General features: G+C 53.9%; 1 protein-coding gene across 1 annotated transcript in view; it reads right to left on the bottom strand.

The window, feature by feature from the left end:
- The window catches only part of LOC128829279 (acid-sensing ion channel 2-like), a 357293-nt gene that overhangs the window by 24423 nt on the left and 315427 nt on the right, over positions 1 to 17443 (bottom strand). The window contains exons 6-7 of the mRNA XM_054014616.1: positions 15657 to 15810; positions 14118 to 14209 (exon numbers count right to left, since the gene is read on the bottom strand). Of these exons, the coding sequence (XP_053870591.1) occupies positions 14118 to 14209; positions 15657 to 15810 (246 nt within the window). The remainder of the gene's footprint in view (positions 1 to 14117; positions 14210 to 15656; positions 15811 to 17443) is intronic.

The following is a 17443-nucleotide window of genomic DNA, read 5'->3' on the forward strand; positions in this document are numbered from 1 at the left end:
TGGTCGCCCTCCCCATCACTGTCAGTGGAGCTGAAGCTGACGCCCAGACTATCCTTTTATTGTCTATGTGTTCCCTACTTCTGTTTGCATTGTCAGGACTCTACTTCTGATCCACTTCCCTAGACCTGGAGATGTCATGGGAAAGGCCGCTGTTTACCTTGTGTAGTAACTGGAGTTCTTCCAGAGGCATGGTCCCTGCGTGCATTCCACTCGAGGTGCGCATGTGCTCCATGCGTTTGAGGCCATAAGATTTTCACTAGCAGTGTGTTAGTCCGCGTTGGCGCCCTTCTCCTTGTGCTCTGATCCATAAATATAAGAGGCCGTGCGGACTGACCATCTCTCCAGTTCCTTCTCTACTGCAAACCAGTAAGGATCAGCCACAGAGGGGAAGGAGGGCAGGAAGTGGAGCACCTATGGGGACCACACATCTCAAAGAACTCCAGTTACTCTAAAAGGTAAGTAATCTTGCTTTCTTCTTTGAGCGACGGTCCCTATGTGTATGTGACTTGAGGTGACTCACAAGCAGCAATCACTGAGGAGGCGGTGGCGAGGACCTCGGCTGTATCACAGACTGGAGGACTGCTCTGCTGAAGGACGTGTCCGCTGCACAAACTTGCAAAAGTATTGACAGAGCCTCACGTTGCCTCTCTGCAAATCAGAAGAGGGGCATCCGGAAGAGAGGCTACTTCTCTCTTAATTCATGGTGGTTAAGTCCATTAATGGCTACTAGCCAGGACGGGTAAGGAATGGTGTACCTAGCCTCTGTCTGTCAGAGGGTGGAGATGGATGGCAGGAGAGAGATCACTTGATCATTGCCTGTTAGGTTCACTCCCTCTGGGGCACCTGGCATTGGCCACTGTTGGTAGACAGGATACTGGGCTAGATGGACCTTTGGTCTGACCTGGTACGGCCGTTCTTATGTTCTTATGTTCTTATGTACTGGTGTAGCTCTGGTCGAGTGGGCCCTCACAACTTGTGGAGGAGGGGTCGCTGTTAACTCGTAGCCAACTAGGATGCAGCCTGAAATCATTTGGTAAGTCTCTGTGGGGAGATAGCTTCCCCTCCTATGCGTTTGGCAAAGGAGACAAGCAGTTTAGATTTCCTGAAGGATTTCATGTTCTGTAAGTCTGATGATGCCAGCACCAGCTAAGAAATCTTTTCCATTTTGCTGGGTAGCATTTTCTCTTGGAGTCTTTTCTGCTGCTGCCAAGGATGGATTGTACTGCCTCCGAGATGACCCTTCTAGGTTTTCCACCCATCTGGATACCACGTTGTTAGATGGAAGGATGCAAGGTTGGCGGGCGAATCTTGCCTTTGTCCCGAGTCAGTGAGCCTGGGAAGAGCTGAACATGGCCATGAGAACATCTGGAGGATGCTGGGGAACCAAAGCTGCATTGGCCACTGAGGAGCAACTATGCTCACCAATGCTCCATCTTGTTTGATCTCCCACAGGAGTCAATGAAAGAGAGTGACAGTGGGAAATGTGTACATCAGTGGTTCCAACCACTGTAGTAGAAATGTATCCCCTCTGGAATTCTGGCCTGAAGCCTCACTGGAGCAGGACATTGGGCTTTTCTTGTTCTCTTGAGACGCAACGGGATCCTGCCGTGGGAATCTGCAGTGCTGAAAGATGCTCTGTTCTTATCAGTCGTGGTCCTTGGAAGAATGGAGGCTGTCTGCCAGAGTGTTCTGCACCCTGTGAAGATGTGCTGCTGAGGGGGTGCAAAACCAAACCAAGGTACTGCCAAGGGGGTGATCTGGTGGTGAGTGCACCAGTTCCGGACATGGAGCGCTTCCATGCAAAGATGGGTGGACCTCGCCCCTCCATGTCTGTTGATGTAATAAACTGCCTTACATGGCCTGAACAGGCAAGGACGGAGCAAAGGATAGGAATCATGTGAAGGCTTCATGTACAGCACGCAGCTCCAGAAGGTTTATGTGCAACTGGGTCCAAGTACCATGTGCTACATGTTCACCCACATGGGTACAGCCTGGACAGCCAGCAGCAGGGAGCCTCTGAGCTTGGGGCGACAGACTCGGACTTGCGGGGCCGCGTAGACCGTGCTTTTAAGTTGCGACTTGGACCAGAGCTTGGGCTGCGAAGCCCACCCCACTCCTTAGGCTTCAGAGCCCCATCTCCAGCCTGAACCGTAATGTTTACACAGCTTTTTTTAGTGCTGCAGCATAAGTGGGGGAGAGATAGCTCAGTGGTTTGAGCATTGGCCTGTTAAACCCAGGGTTGTGAGTTCAATCCTTAAGGGGGCCATTTAGGGATCGGGGGCAAAAATCTGTCTGGGGATTGGTCCTGCTTTGAGCAGGGGGTTGGACTAGATGACCTCCTGAGGTCCCTTCCAACCCTGATATTCTATGATAAGCTCCGCGAGCCTAGGTCTGGTGACCTGGGCTCAGAGCTTCACAGCCACTCGCTGCACACACGTACCCTGTGGGGGAGTGAGACTGGTTTGTCCAGACTCTGCTTAGCCTGGTCACAGCCACGCCTGCAGGAATCACAGCTGGAATTCTGCAAAGGGTGTGGGATAGATACACGAGGCCATGTGACTGAGGAGGACGAGGCAGGTTCATATCATTGTCCGAGGCCTCAGCCGACACTGAGCAATGAACTCCTTCATAGCCTGGAATCTAATAAAGCCTATAATCTGCGCAGGAGCTAAGCATGCAGCTAAGATCTGAGCAGGGGCGAGGTTGTTATCTGTACTTCTTGGTATGACTTCGCTGCAAGGGGCCGGCTGTCATGGAAGGGGAATGTTGACACCACTGCCACTACCGATAACACCTTCAGGAATACCCTGGGTGCCACTGAGAGACTGAAGGGGGGGTACTCTGCATGGTAAGGTCTAGGCCAGGGTTTCTCAAACTGGGGCTTGTGTAGGGAAAGCCCGTGGCGGGCCAGGCCGGTTTGTTTACCTGCCCCGTCCACAGGTCCGGCCGATCGCGGCTCCCACTGGCCGTGGTTCGCTGCTCCGGGCCAACGGGAGCTGCAGGAAGCAGTGGCAAGCACATCCCTCGGCCCATGCTGCTTCCAGCAGCTCCCATTGGCCTGGAGCAGCGAACCACGGCCAGTGGGAGCCGCGATTGACCAGACCTGCGGACGGGGCAGGTAAACAAACCGGCCTGGCCCGCCACGGGCTTTCCCTACACAAGCAGCGGCCCCAGTTTGAGAAACCCTGGTCTAGGCCCACAGAAAACTGTAGGGTTCTCCTGTGTGCCGGGCGAATGTCTACGTGGACACAAGCATCCTTTAAATCAACAGCTGTGAACCAGTCACCAGTGTTTAACAAGGGGATTACAGAGGCCAGGGTCATTCTGAACCTCAAGCAGTGGATGACGTCCTTTAGCTGTCTGAGATCCCACCTCCTTTCTTCTTGGAGATGAGGAACTATCTTGAGTAAAATCCTTCTCCTCTGTGTTCTATGGCTCTCAGATGGCCCAGGAAGTCTTCTTCCTGTCTGAGCATCCTCTCAGGGGAGCACAAGCAGCTGGAGTCACCTGTGTCCAATTGCAGCGATTACGATCTGCTGGGCCAGTAGCATTTCCCAGGGTTAAACTCTCAGGGGTGAGTCTGTGCCAGCAGAATCTGTTGTCTCCTGATGGTTCATGGTGAACTTCACGGTACACTGTAAGAAGTATTGCTTTGGCCAAGCTCTGGTTGGACTCTTGGCTAATGGCCTAGCAGGAACGAATGCTTATTGTTTTTCCGTCCCCGTACGGCCATACTGTTGCTTGTTTATAACAGCGTTATATGATCAGGTGTGCTGGCAATAGGGGGCAGGCTATGGGGCCACGGCCAAAGGGAGCTCACATGCAATGGGGTTTGATGATCCATATGAGACAAGGGAGTGTTTTCAATTCAGTGCTTTACGAGCAAGTATTCTCATCGCTAACTATCACACTGCGACTGGCCCTGGCTGACATTCTGAGCAGGGAAGGCAAGGGCTGAATGGGCCACAGAAGCTGACCCGAATGCACAAATAAACTCTGCATTTAGGAACCTTGCCCCATCTTGCACATTAAACCCCTCACGTGGAGCAGGTGAAGATGCGCAACCCAGAGAGAAGCCAGCTCCAGAAGTTCATCACACGGAGACCACAAAGGAGGCCAGCCCTCTGACGGCAGAAGAAGGTCCCAGGGTGGATGCCAGGAAAATGCTCCTGGTTGTGAGGTCAGAAGGTAAATGCCTGTGCCCAGTGCTGACCGGAATGACTAATGCAGCCAGCACAGCCCAGATCAGTAACCTTTCCCCCTAGGAATGAGGTCTTTGTACAGACTTCTAAGGAAAACACAATACTGTTACAACACACGCCAGCAATAGAGGCAGCCATCGGTCACATGCAGACAGTGGCTTTCATCCCAGGGATCCCAGAGAGAAATAGAGCGAGAGCGGGCTGAGATTTCTTACGACAAGTAGCTACTGCGCCCTCAGGGCTGGCGAACCCGCCCTCCTGCAGTGAGGACATGTGGAGAGCAGGTAGCCTGTCCATCCTCGGCACCACACCATGGGCCCTAGCATCCCCCAAACCTCTCACCATACCATTGTATAGTATTTCTCAGCCGTGAGCTGACAGAACCATTCTCCACTCTCGTGTTCTTGCTCCCCGCATTCTGGCCAGGCCAGGCCAGATGTTCTGGCATCAGAGCAACACGAGGTTGGAGTTCTGGCCCCAGACGCAAAGTCCGAACAGCCCCTTTACTCTCCTGTGACTGATGAATGCTTCCTTCAGCTTCCTCTGGGGCAGGAACCCTGCACAGCCCTTGCTGGACCCTGATTCCAAGCTCGCCTCTGGCCATCCGCTAGTCCCTGCTGTGCCGTAACTGCCCTTCTGGCTGAGCACAGCTTGCCCGTCTGTCTCTAGCCAATCACAGAATTCATGACAGAATGATGGGAGACATTCTGCATGGATGAAGGTCCCTCCTGGCAGAGCCCCCAGGCACTGCCTTCCCTTCCCAGTGTGCCAGACGCTAACAGATGGGTAGCGGATAAGATCTTGCACAGCGCTGGCAACATTTAGTCCATCAAACTCACATTAATCATTTAAATTTGTCCAGAAGCTTTCAGCCCAAAAGGAGCCCGGTGCAAGCTGCCTCTGCAATACCTGTACTCCTCCACTGGTATGTAGCCGCCTCTGGGGTGGAGAGCAGCAAACAACCTGTGTACAGCACCAGGCCAAACCTCTACTCTTGTGATCTTTAGCATCCACACGCAGGGTGACCAGAGACTAAGTGTGAAAAATCAGGACAGAGGGTGGGGGGTAATAGGAGCCTGTATAAGAAAAAGCCCCAAATATCGGGACTGTCCCTATAAAATCGGGACATCTGGTCACCCTATCCACACGCCACAGGCAAGACCTGGATATTTTAAGTTCACAAGCCCTCCCCCACTCTATTATACACAGGAACATGAAACGTAATGTATAGGGCCCTACCAAATGCACAGTCCATTTTAGTAAATTTCACGGTCATAGGATTTAAAAAATCTTACATTTTGTGGTTTCAGACATTTAAATCTGAAATTTCACAGTGTTGTAACTGTGGGGGTCCCGACCCAAAAAGGTGGTGGGGGGGGGGGTCGCAAGGCTATCATAGGGGGGGTCACAATATTGCCACCCTTACGTCCACGCTGCTGCTGGTGGTGGCACTGCCTTCAGAGCTGGGCTCCCAGCCAGCAGCCACAGAGCTTCCTGCAGCTGGGAGAGGTTCACTGAGGTGGGTCTGACCTGACCCCGGGAACAGCCCGTGCTGGGGAAGAGAAAGTCCCGTACCTGCCTGGCCAGGACTAGCAGCTGGAGCCTGGCGCATGGTAGGAGCCTCCGGCTGGGGCACTCCCAGCCCTGCCCCTCCGCAGCTCTGGGCCCAGCCCTCAGGGTTAAAGGGGCCTTGGGCTGGCTCTGTGTGTGTGCGGTGTGTGTGTGTGTGACCACAGCGCCCCCCTGACCACAGCACCCTGGGCGGTTGCCCACAGCACCCATCCATAAGGCCAACCCTGCCCTCGACTCAAAATTGACAACCCCCCATACCAGGCCACCCTCACTTCTGCTTTGCTGCTGGCAGACCTCTAGCTCCATGGAGTTTACATGCTACAGCTGAACCTTCGAACACTGAGCTGACCAGCTAGCATCACGCCCGTCCTGCTCCGCTGCCTGTGCAGGATTTCTGGGCTCTCCTCCATCCCAGCATGTCTCTCTTTGAATTGTCTTTGGGCCCCGGCGTTCTTCCCTTTGCAGAATGATTGTGGGAGGGACCCATCTGCTGGGAACAGAGACTTCCACGGCTTGGCTGCAAAGGTAATTCATTAGGCGAGACACCGCGTGGGTGACAAATTGTGCATTCTGTTCAGGAAATTGAGGTCAAACCTGCCAGCTTAGCTTCAGCATTTGTTCTTGGCACAGGACTTTACCGGGGGGCGATGGAGACCTCCCTGGGCACAGCTGCCTGCCTTTGACTGTCAAGCCGCCACCTTTTCCAGCTCACGTTTCAGTCTGTGACATGCTGACCTTTCAGATCCTCCTGAAAACCGCACAAGAGACGCACTCTAGCCATCTGCCTCCCCAGAAACATGGGAGCTGGATTCATAAATACACATTGGATGGGGTATGTGCGGTTTACACGTGTTTAGAAAGGAGGACTTTTCAAATACAGGAGACATACGGGGAGGCACTCATCTCTGGCTGGGCTTGCATCATTTGACTGTGCCATGGTTGCTATTTACCAGAGGATTTTTGTATCGAAGCATATTCTGCTCCCAGCCTCTCTCTCTGATTTGGCCCTGTACTGGGGACGTACCAAGCTAAGTGTGGGCAGCAAACAGACAGCCTGTGCTGGGTGCTGGCTCCTCGGCAGCCTCTGCAAACAGAGACGTGGGAGTAGGAGAGAGAACGGGGGTGGAAGGGAGCAGTAAGAATCCTTGGCCTGACATGCTGGCAGGTGGGACGTGGGGGGATTGGGATCCCTTAGAAAAAGTGTGACAATGCAGAAGAGAGATTCCAGTTTATAAAAGGAGCCTTAGATGAGTGCGAGGGAGATGAGCAAAGCCACAAAATTCACCAACGATGCCACTAATTCCAGCCGCTCCCAACAGCCACGGCACCGCAGCAACCTGTGCCGGGAGCCGGCTAGCTCTTGCTAAATAAACAGCTTGATGGGGGACATTCAAGGAAACTTCAGTGCTTTGGGGGCTGCAGTAGCTGGCGCTGTTAGTTCAGGTGCTGTCTGCTGGGGGCAATGTGAAACTCAGCTCTGCCGTGTTTGTGCTCCTTAAAGATCCCACCATATCCTTTGTAAGGGAGCAGCTATTGGTTTCAGGGGTCTGGTCTGGGCTAGGTCTGACCTGAGCAAGTACTCCAAGCTCTTGTAAATGAACATGGTACTTGCACTCACCTCTTGTGCTAAACGGGTTTGTACGGCTGCCGGGTGCTGTAGGAAACAGCTGCTGTGTCTCACTCCAGAAGTAGCTGGAAATGAGTGGTAAATACAATAATCCCGCTGCATCCCCATACCCACTTCACAGGGCACGCTAGTCACTGGTTGTGAAGGGTTTGCCCTGGCTTGGTGTTCCAGAACTGTTGAGTCCTATTAGGCATTGCAGGGTGCAGTGGCTATAGATCTAAAATCGTCCCCCCCGCCCCCTGTTTCAATGGAGTTAGGGCCAGACATCGACTACCACGGAGTAAATCCAGAGTAACTCCCCTGACTTCAGCAGACTTAGGGTCAAACTGATCTCAGTGGTGCTGGCATAAATCTGGAGTAACCCCACTTCCAACACTATTTTTTCAGTGAAGAGACGAATCTGGTTCTCTCTTTTCCTCTCACATCAAAGCGGCTGCCCCCCTTCAGTTCCAGGAATATTTTATGCCCTGTTTGTGATTTCTGACTGAACTCGAGCAAACGTAATGAAATTATCCGGCTCTGTGTAGTTCAGTGAGCAGCAAACCCCATTCGAAGCACGGCTCCGCTCTTCACAGTGGCTCAGCGATTGCACGGAGGCAACACCATCGATCGGGGTTTCACCTAATTCTGCCCAGGGCGAGCTCCCTCGGACTGACTCCGACACTGAGTTTATTTTCATTTAGGCGCAGAGCAGTAAGATTCAGTATTGCCTTGTCGCTCCTGAGAGTCAGAGAGAGGACAGATTTAATGGAGTGAGCCCTAGGAAAATCTTTGTAAGTGATTAAGGTTGGCACAGCAATGCCCATACAAGCGGCTGGGTGTTCAGTGGTTAAGTCAGTAGTCTTGGATGTAGAAGACTAGCCATCAACTTCCAGTGCTACTATAGGCTTCCTGGGTGACTTCAGGCCAAAACCATAATAATAATACCCAGCTCTTATCCTCCTTGGATCTCCAGGCACTTTGCAAAGCAAGTCAGGATCATTGTCCCCATTTTTACAGAGGGGGAAACTGAGGCACGGGGAGGCGACATGACTTTCCCAAGGCCACCCAGCAGACTAGTGGCAGAGCTGGAATTTGATCCCCTGTTTCCTGAGTCCCTGTCCCCTGCTTTAGCACTAATCCACACCGCCTCCCGTCAAAGCGATGGTGAAGCATTTAGATACTACCCTAACGGGGACCACAGAACGAGCGATCCACAGGAGGCGAGAATGCGACCGCAGCATAAATTGGGCCCCGTGGTGACGAATTTAAGGATGTGAGCTATCGGACGCATGAAGGTCTGAGATCACTCAGAGTGAGATCAAGACCTCCATGGACGATTGCCAAAAAAGAACGGCATGGGAAGGCCAGGTCTGTGCGAAGCAGGTCCCCGTGTCTGATCCATACTCCAACAGAGGGGCAGGGATGGGCGCCCCTGCAGCCTGCCCCAAATATGTAGCCGCGAGTCTTTGTCACCGATCTCTGGGTTTGCGGCCTTCATGAGTTCGGGATGGGAACGATCCAAGTCGCCACGGCGACGCGCAGCGGCCTAAAGGCACCGGCCAGGGGGAAAGGGCTTCGGGAGGGGAGGGGGGGCTTGAAATGACAAGCACATGCGCAAGAGAGAGATTTGACAAACACAAAGGAAGCAGCGTTTTCATCAGAGCAACAGGAGAGCAGCCCGGCCGCAGGAAAACCCACTGCGGGCGGCAGGGGGCTCGGGATGGCAGGGGGGTAACTTGAAGCCAAGGAAAGCCACTGCCAGGGTGGGACTCGCCCTTGGCCTGCTCGAAGGCGGAGATTTCAGTGCGGCCCGTTGGAGCAGGTCCGAGGGCTGTGGCTGGCCCCTCACGCCGGGTGAACGGAGGGGGGATCAGGCACATGAGCTCAGAGTGTGCCCCCCCCCCGGTGCAGGGAGGGGGCACAATGCCTCTGACTCAGAGCACCCCCCCTCCGAAAAAAATAGACTGAAGGACGTTTCCTCCTTTAAAACCGTCCTGATCTGTAAATGAACGGGTGACCCCTGATGAGACACAGAGCCCGAGTAGGGTTGCCAGGTGGCCAGTTTTCGACCAGAAGGCCCGGTGGAAAAGGGACCCTGGCAGCTCCGGTCAGCACCGCCGACCAGACTTTTAAAGGTCCAGTTGGCGGATCTAAGGCAGGATCCCTACCTGTCCTGGCTCCACGCTGCGCCCCGGAAGTAGCCAGAAGGTCCAGCTCCTAGGTGCGGGGAGGGGGGCCACGGGGCTCCCCATGCTGCCCCCGCCCCGAGCACCGGCTCTGCACTCCCATTGGTTGGGCACCGTGGCCAATGGGAGCTGGAGGGGCGGTGCCTGCAGGCGAAAGCAGCGCATGGAGCCTCCTGGCCCCACCTGCTGGCTAATTCCGGAGCGCAGTGCAGAGCCAGGACAGGCAGGGAGTTTGCCTTAGCCCCACCGCGCCACTGACTGGGAGCCGCCCGAGGTAAGCCTGTGCCCCAACCATGCTCCCCAACCCCCTGCCCCAGCCCTGAGCCCCCCCCCAAACCCATAGATCCCTCCTGCACTCCAAACTCCTCATCCCCAGGCCCAAACCAGAGCCTGCACCCCCAGATGGAGTCCTCACCCCCCTTTCACCCCAACCGCCTGCCTCAATCCACATCCCCCTCCTTCATTCTGAATCCCTCGACCCCACCCCCAGCCTGGAGCTGCCTCCTGCATCCCAAACCCCTCATCCCCAGCCCCAGCCCCGTACTCCCTTCTGCACCCCAACCCCCTGCCCCAGCCCAGAGCCCACTCCCACACTCTGAATCCCTCGGCCCCACCCCCCCAGCCTGGAGCCGCCTCCTGCACCCCAAACCCCTCATCCCCGGCCCCAGCCCAAAGCCAGTACCCCCTTCTGCACCCCAACCCCCTGCCCCATTCCAGAGCCCCCCCCACACGCTGAATCCCTCGACTCCACCCCCCAGCCTGGAGCCGCCTCCTGCACCCCAAACCCCTTATCCCCAGCCCTAGCCCAAATCCCGTACCCGCTTCTGCACCCCAACCCACTGCCCCAGCCCGGAGCCCCCTCCCACACTCTGAATCCCTCGGCCACACCCCCCAGCCTGGAGCCCCCTCCTGCACCCCAAACCCTTCATCCCTGGCCCCACCCGAGAGCCCTCCAGCCCAAATCCCATACCCCCTTCTGCATCCCTACCCCCTTCCCCAGCCCCTCCCACATTCCAAATCCCTCGGCCCCACCCCTCCGCTTGGGCCACCTGCCACGCGTTGGCAGGTTTGCCAGTGTGAAGAAGTGGGAATGTTCTTAATGTTTTCTCTGAATACTGTGTGTGTGCCTCAGTTTCCCCTATGCATTTCTTAAGTATCTAGGTGGGGGGATCAGGGTATGTGATTGTTGCAGAGCCCAAGAGGGTCCTTGTGATACCATCTGCACAGAGAATGGCGGACACCCTGTCTCCTGGCAACTAATGGCCTGGGCCCCTCCTCTACAAAGGTGCCAACTGAAGGTGCTGGGGAACAAAGAGATCAGGTGACCTCCTGGCCCGGGAAAGGGAGTGGAGGGGCTGGAGAGTTTCAGTTTGGAGCTGGCTGGGGAAATGGAGGGAGGGCCAGAGGGGCTCTGGCCTCCCTGCCTCCCCAAGATGGACCTGACTGAGGGGTCCTGTTCTCTGTACCTACAAGCTCTGTTTTAGACCGTGTTCCTGTCATCTAATAAACCTCTGTTTTACTGGCTGGCTGAGAGTCACGTCTGACTGCGGAGTTTGAGGGCAGGACCCTCTGCTCTGTGTGAGGCCTAGGGGCGAGGGAGGGGCAGGTCCCTGCTCTCTAGGTGCAGTGGGGGATGGGTAGGTCCCAGCAGACACTGCCTGAGGATCTGTGGGGTGCTGGGAGGTTACGGCAGGAACATTACTGCAGCCAGGCTGTTTTTGGCAGGGCTGATTCCTCTGAGGCAATGCATTAGCATTAGGGCTGCTAAGACCAGGAGGACGTTTGTCGACAGCAAATATTTGGTTTAATCCAGCTCCTCTCACTTGTCTGGCTGGAACAACACAGAGAGCAGATTTCAGGCCGCGCCACTCGTTTCAGTGTTTGCAGAGAAACACTGACAAAAACTGCCGCCCTCGCCCCGCGGCCTGTGACCGGAGCGTCCAAAGCCACGGGATTAAACTGGAATGGCAGGCGAGTTCAAAGCGTATTAAAGCAAGGGACTCAAAGCCCTAGCCAGAGCTAAGCACAATACGGGCACATGCTCTGCTAGCTTTCCACACACAGCTCTGCCCTCGCAACTTGGACCTGACCCGCAGCAACCCCGCATCCCCAGTCCGAATCCTCCCCCACCACTGCTAATGTCCGAGGCTGCTGACTCGCAGACCCCACATTCTCTGCAATGCACCTCCGTCCTGTCTTAACCCCCCGCTATTCCAGTCCTGGGCCTCTCTTGAACAGAGATGCTAATGGCCCCAAATTGGGTGGCATCCTACTTCAGCTCTGAGCAGCGAGCCACGGAGGAGGTGGGGGCGGGGAGACACACAGCCAGCCTGTCTGCTTGAAGCCAGACAGCGTTAAAAGAAATGCAGCGCTTGATTCTGTCCTGGCTCTTGCCTGTAACTGAAGGAGCTGGGAGTTGTAATAACCAGAATTAAAAGGATTCACCAAGGGATGGGAATGAAATCAGATGCCAACAGGTGATTTCAAGTGGGTAAGCTCCCCCATCTCTCCGGCAGCCCGACCACCATCCGAGTTTGCAGCCAGTCTCCAGTTTCAATTTGTCTCCTCCCTCTGGGAGATTTAACCTCCGAATATCTCTCTTCATTTAAAGAGACAAATTTAGCGGCCTAGAAGTGTTGGTGCCAAATCAGGCCCTTATAACCTAATGCTACGTGAGAGACAGGTGGTGGATATCTGGATACCAGCGAACTAGCTATACGGTGCATCAGAAAACAGAGACAACAATGCAGAGCGCTTCCCTTCTATCTATGACCCTGGCACTGCGATATCTGAGCACCTCACAATGCAGTTGCCCTCCTAACCTCCCCTGTGTGGCAGGGCAGGGCTGGAATTCTCGCGGTATAGCAGTGAGACTAAAGGACTTGCCCAAGGTCATGCAGGGCGCTCTGTAGCAGAGCAGAGAATGGACTCCAGGGCTCCCGAGTCCCGGGCTAGTGCTCTGTCTGCTACCCCATATGTGCTCAGTACCACAGAGTGAAGGGGCCCAGGGTCACAGCTTTGGTGGCGGGAAAGGTAGAATGAATTCAGCCCAGGTGAAAGGCACTGGGCTGCCAGCCCTGGAGACTGAAGTCCAGTATTTCTGGACAGAATGGGCAGGAGCAGGGCAAGCTGCCCGCACCACTGCACTTCACTCCCATTCAGCCCTGGCCTCTCTGCCCGGGCGGACAATTAATACCGATTAGGACAAGGGTCTCACTAAGAACGGGACTGGGACCCACCCAGTCATGCACAGACTCCTAAAGAGTAACAATCACCAGTCACGAATGACTGGGGCACCTGGAAGCAAATAGCATCCCAGCGCCTTGCTAACTCCCTGTGCCACCAGCACACCCGGCTGAAGCAGCCACGTGTCCCAATGGCTCTGAATACGGTAGCGATTACATGGAGCAAAGATGGGGTCAGGGCCCTGTTCCTCTGGGACTGGTCTCATACTGACCTTTGCTGGCCAAGGCATGGACTCTCCTGTGGGGTTTGCTCCCCGGCCCGGGCCATTCACCCACTGGGTGTTGGCAGGAAAGCCAGAAATGGATTTCAGGCCACGTGAGGGGGTGTCCACCCCATGCAAGCCCATAGTGGGTTAACAGGGTCCAGCAGGGACCAATTAACCTTAGATGCTGCACTGGGAGGAGAGCCAGGGCGCTCAGACAAAGCCCGGCTGGGGGGAGAAGCTGGGCTTGGATGATAAAGCCAGGAAATGAGAGCAGGAGGGGGCTGCAGGGAAGGGGCTGCAGTTGCTCCTTACAGGGAACGGGAGTTGGCCAGGGACAAGGAGGAGGTCCGGGGGAGAGTAAATGCTGGGGTCCTGCCCTGGACTGGAGAGTCTGGCAAAAGGCCGAGAAGGGTGAAGTAACTATGGGGAGCACAGGAAGCTCTGCTGGCAAGCCCAGAGATAGGCAAGGAGACAGAGAGGAGGGTAGGAAGGAGCCCAGGGAAACAGCAACAGGGTCTGAGACTGAGCAGATCTGGGTTTGCTAGTCACAGGGTCCCTGGGCTGGATCCTGGAGTAGCACGTGGGCCTGGGTTCCCCTACCAGCCGCTGGGAAAGTGTCACCAAGCCGGGAGTTGAGCAGAAGACTGCCAAAGATGGCATCCAGATAGCTTGTCTGGTGGGACTTTGTTACCCTGGAAGGGCGGGGCGGAGTGGCGGACTACATAGTGATCTAGCCGGAGGGCTGAGTGCCAAAGAGGAAGCACCCTGAGTCATGGAGAGAGAGAAGGGCCACAGTGCAAGCAACTGATGGAAAGGGCTCCAGATGGGGCAAGAGCTAATTCCCAGACCCAGCCACAAGGAGGCGCACATGCAGTGAGTTGGACTCCTTCACAGACCATGATGGAAGAGCAGGTGTGGTTACTTTGCCAGTTCTCCAAGACCACTGGGTCATCTCCCAGGCCATTAAAAAACATACTGTATGCAAACTCAACCTGCACACCCACCTGCACACTGCCATCTATTCTGCACACACACCCCTCCTCCCACCCACGCCCATACACAAAGGCAGAAATTCATACAATAAGATCTTCGCTTACCAAGTAAAGCTGCCACTTCGTATGCTTTCTTCTGCTCAATTGTCTCATAGTTGAGTGCTTCAAAAAATATATCCAGCACGAGAATATTCTCTCTGTAGAAACAGGACAAAGCCATCAGAACACCAGCCCCCGGCAGCTGCATTTGCCTTGTAACAGGAAATGAAGTGGGATTAGTTTGCTTTCTCCTGTTATCCCTGCTGCCTTCTCTGTGGAGGCCTTGGCAGCTCCACCAACACAAGCTGAAATTCAGAGATTTTAAAGCCGGAAGGAGCCATCATGACCATCCAGTCTGATCTCCTGCTTAACCTCGCCCAGAGATTCCTGCATCAAGCCCAAATCTTGTAGTTGAGCAAGTGCATATTGTTTAGAAAGAGATACCTGGTCCTGATTTCATCTTTCTCCTGCGGGGAGGGCCTGCTTAGAATGGCAAGTGACGCAAGGACCTTTAAGGACCTTCCACATGGAATCACTACCTGTGCTGATCCTGGGCACCGCAGGAGAGAGGGAAAGTCAAATTCTTTCTTCGATGCATCAAACTGCTAATTCCACCCATCCGCCCTCTAGATCCCAGGTTCACATGGGCTGCGCCCACACCACAGAAAGATGTCTTTGCTGCAGTAAAAGGCGTAGTTTTCACATCACGACAGCTATCTTGATTTAAAAGCTAATGGAGCCAATGCAGAGGGTTGACCTCGAGTAGCCATAATCCTTGTCTCCATTTGGATTTTATGCTGTAGGTCCATGTAAAACACACTCACTTCTGCAGTGAAGATGCAGCCAGAATGTGGCGTTAGCAGAGAGGGTTTAGGTCCTGAAATGATCTGGCCTGGGTAACCCTGTTTTACAGATGCTATTCACTCATGATACCTATTTATCTATGGTGTTTATCTGGCCCCCGTGACCATAACATCTGAGCACCTCACAATTTTTACTGTATTTATCCTCACACCCACCCCCCGGGAGACAGGGCAGGGCTGCTATCCCCATTGCACAGATGGGAAAACTGAGGCACAGAGAGACTCAATGACCTGGCCATGGTCACAGAGGAAGCTCCCAGCAGAGCAGGAACTTGTATTGAGGACCCAGGCAAGTGCCTAGCCACCAGGCAAAGCAACTTTTCTGAGTTGACCTAATGACTCTGCAAGTGCCCACATTCTTCTCCGCCTTCAGCTTTCCTGTCAGAAAGATGTTGGACCTTCAGCTTCTGGTTAATGATGCCTGCAGAAATGTGAACAGCATCCTTGGGGCAAAGAGCCTTTTATTACTACTTGTATGACCCACAGGGCTGGGTGCTGCACTGACACATTGTGAGGGACAGTCCCGGCTCTGAAGAGTTTACAAACTACATAAACAAGGCAAACGGTGGGAGAGGCAGCGATTTGCGCAATGACAGCACAGCTGGGAACAGAATGGAGATCTTCTTGCCCCTAGTGTGTGTGGCCCCGGCACAGCCATCCTGTCTGCTCACGCCACCCACTCATACCATCACTACTGTGAAAAGGAAGGAACCGGCAGCACTGGGCCGATGCCCTTACTTACGAGATGTATTTTTCAGACTTGTTAAACTTCTTCTCCAGGTACTTGGCTGAAGTTTTGCTGGGGATCTTCACCATGGAGAGCTCTTTGTTGTACCTGGTCAGGTTACACGGCATCCTGCAGGTACAGTAATTGCTGTCCTTTTCAGCAAGCAAACCTGCAAACAGAGGAGGGAAGTGGGTCTCAGGGAGCGTCCCAGACAGCTCACAGGAGCTGGGGCGGGGTGGTTCAAACAAGCCCTTTCTTCTTGATGATTCAAAGCAAAGGGGGGATGGAAGGGACTTCCCTGTCCAGGGAAGGATGGAACAAGCCAACTCTTTGATAAGAAGAGGCAGAGTTTCCACCCATTCAATCCATCCCTCTGCTGCAGCCATTCCTATCAGCCTGGGAGATCGAGACAGCCCTTCCCCGGGACTGGTCCAGAGCCCGGACGCAGCTCTTCCATCTCCAGGAGGCTGCGTTGGGATAAAGGCCTTACTGGAGAGATGGGGGTCTTGAAGATGGTGGGTAAAATCTTCAAAAGCATCTAAGTGGCTTAGGGACCTAAGCCTCATTTTCAAAAGTGACTTAGGCCTGGTCTATATTTAAAAGGTAAGGTCGCCATCATGTCATCCCTCAGGGGGTGTGAAGAATCCACACCCCTGAGCACCAAAGCAACGCCAACCCCCGGTGTAGGCACAGCTAGGTCAATGGAAGAATGCTTCTGTCACCCTAGCTACCATCACTTGGGGAAACTGTGTTCCTACGGCGATGGAAAAACCCCTTCCATTGGTGCAGGCTGGTTACAGCAGCATAGCGATGACACCACGGCTGTGCCATTATGGGCCCCATAGTTTAGACACGGCCTTAGGACCAGATTTTTAAAGGTATTTAGGTGCCTAAGGATGCAGGTAGGTGCCTAGGTGCCTAACTCCCTTTGGGCACTTTTGAAAATACTACTAGGCGCTTACTGGCGTCTTTAGTCACCTAAATGCCTTTAAAAATACGGCCCCGAGTGCTTTTAAAAAAAGGACTTAGGCTCCTAAGTGATTTAGGTGCTTTAGAAAATGTTACCCTTTATTTCTATCCTTCGCTTTTAGCTAAAGTGGTGTCAGAGGTACGTTACATGACAGTGAAAAGCGATTAAACAGTATGGAGATGACCAGCTTAAGGGAATTTCTATTAATATTCCTCCCACAAGCCATACAGCTTGGACACACGGTTAAAGTCAATACAGACATGCAAATATTTGGCATTTCACAAACAACCGGACCTCGAACACAGCACAGGTCCCTGTGGACTGCCCCGCCACTCACCTCACTGACTTACGGGTATGTTCATCTGCAGAACATACAATTAGTGAGGCATATGCTGAAATACTCTGCAAGCCCATCTGCTGTATCACAGTTAAGTTTGTTTGCGAACACATCAGATGGCATGTTATATGGTGTTTCTGAGGGCCTGCTGTTTCACAACTGTTCATCCAAAACTTCTGAAACTCTGCAAGAAAATTCTCTTCTGAGCCAAAAATGACCCCCAAATACTATTATTATTGTTTGTTGGGGTGTATAGGGTGAGCTCTGCATAGTAAACAGGCACACCTACATGGGGTGTTTGTTTGCAGTTGGTCCTAGCAACTCACTCATCAATCATTAGTGGCTCCAAGTAGCTACGTGTGCTCTGCAGCACAGGGACCTTGCCTCTGGGACCATGGCCTGGGATCTTGCCTCTGCTGGCATGCTAAACCTCGCGATCATAGCTAGCAGCAATAGCCACTAGCGAAAGGGAATGTATGCCTGTCCAAGTGCATC

Source organism: Malaclemys terrapin, chromosome 25 (genome assembly GCF_027887155.1).
Source record: "Malaclemys terrapin pileata isolate rMalTer1 chromosome 25, rMalTer1.hap1, whole genome shotgun sequence".
Taxonomy (NCBI): domain Eukaryota; kingdom Metazoa; phylum Chordata; order Testudines; family Emydidae; genus Malaclemys; species Malaclemys terrapin.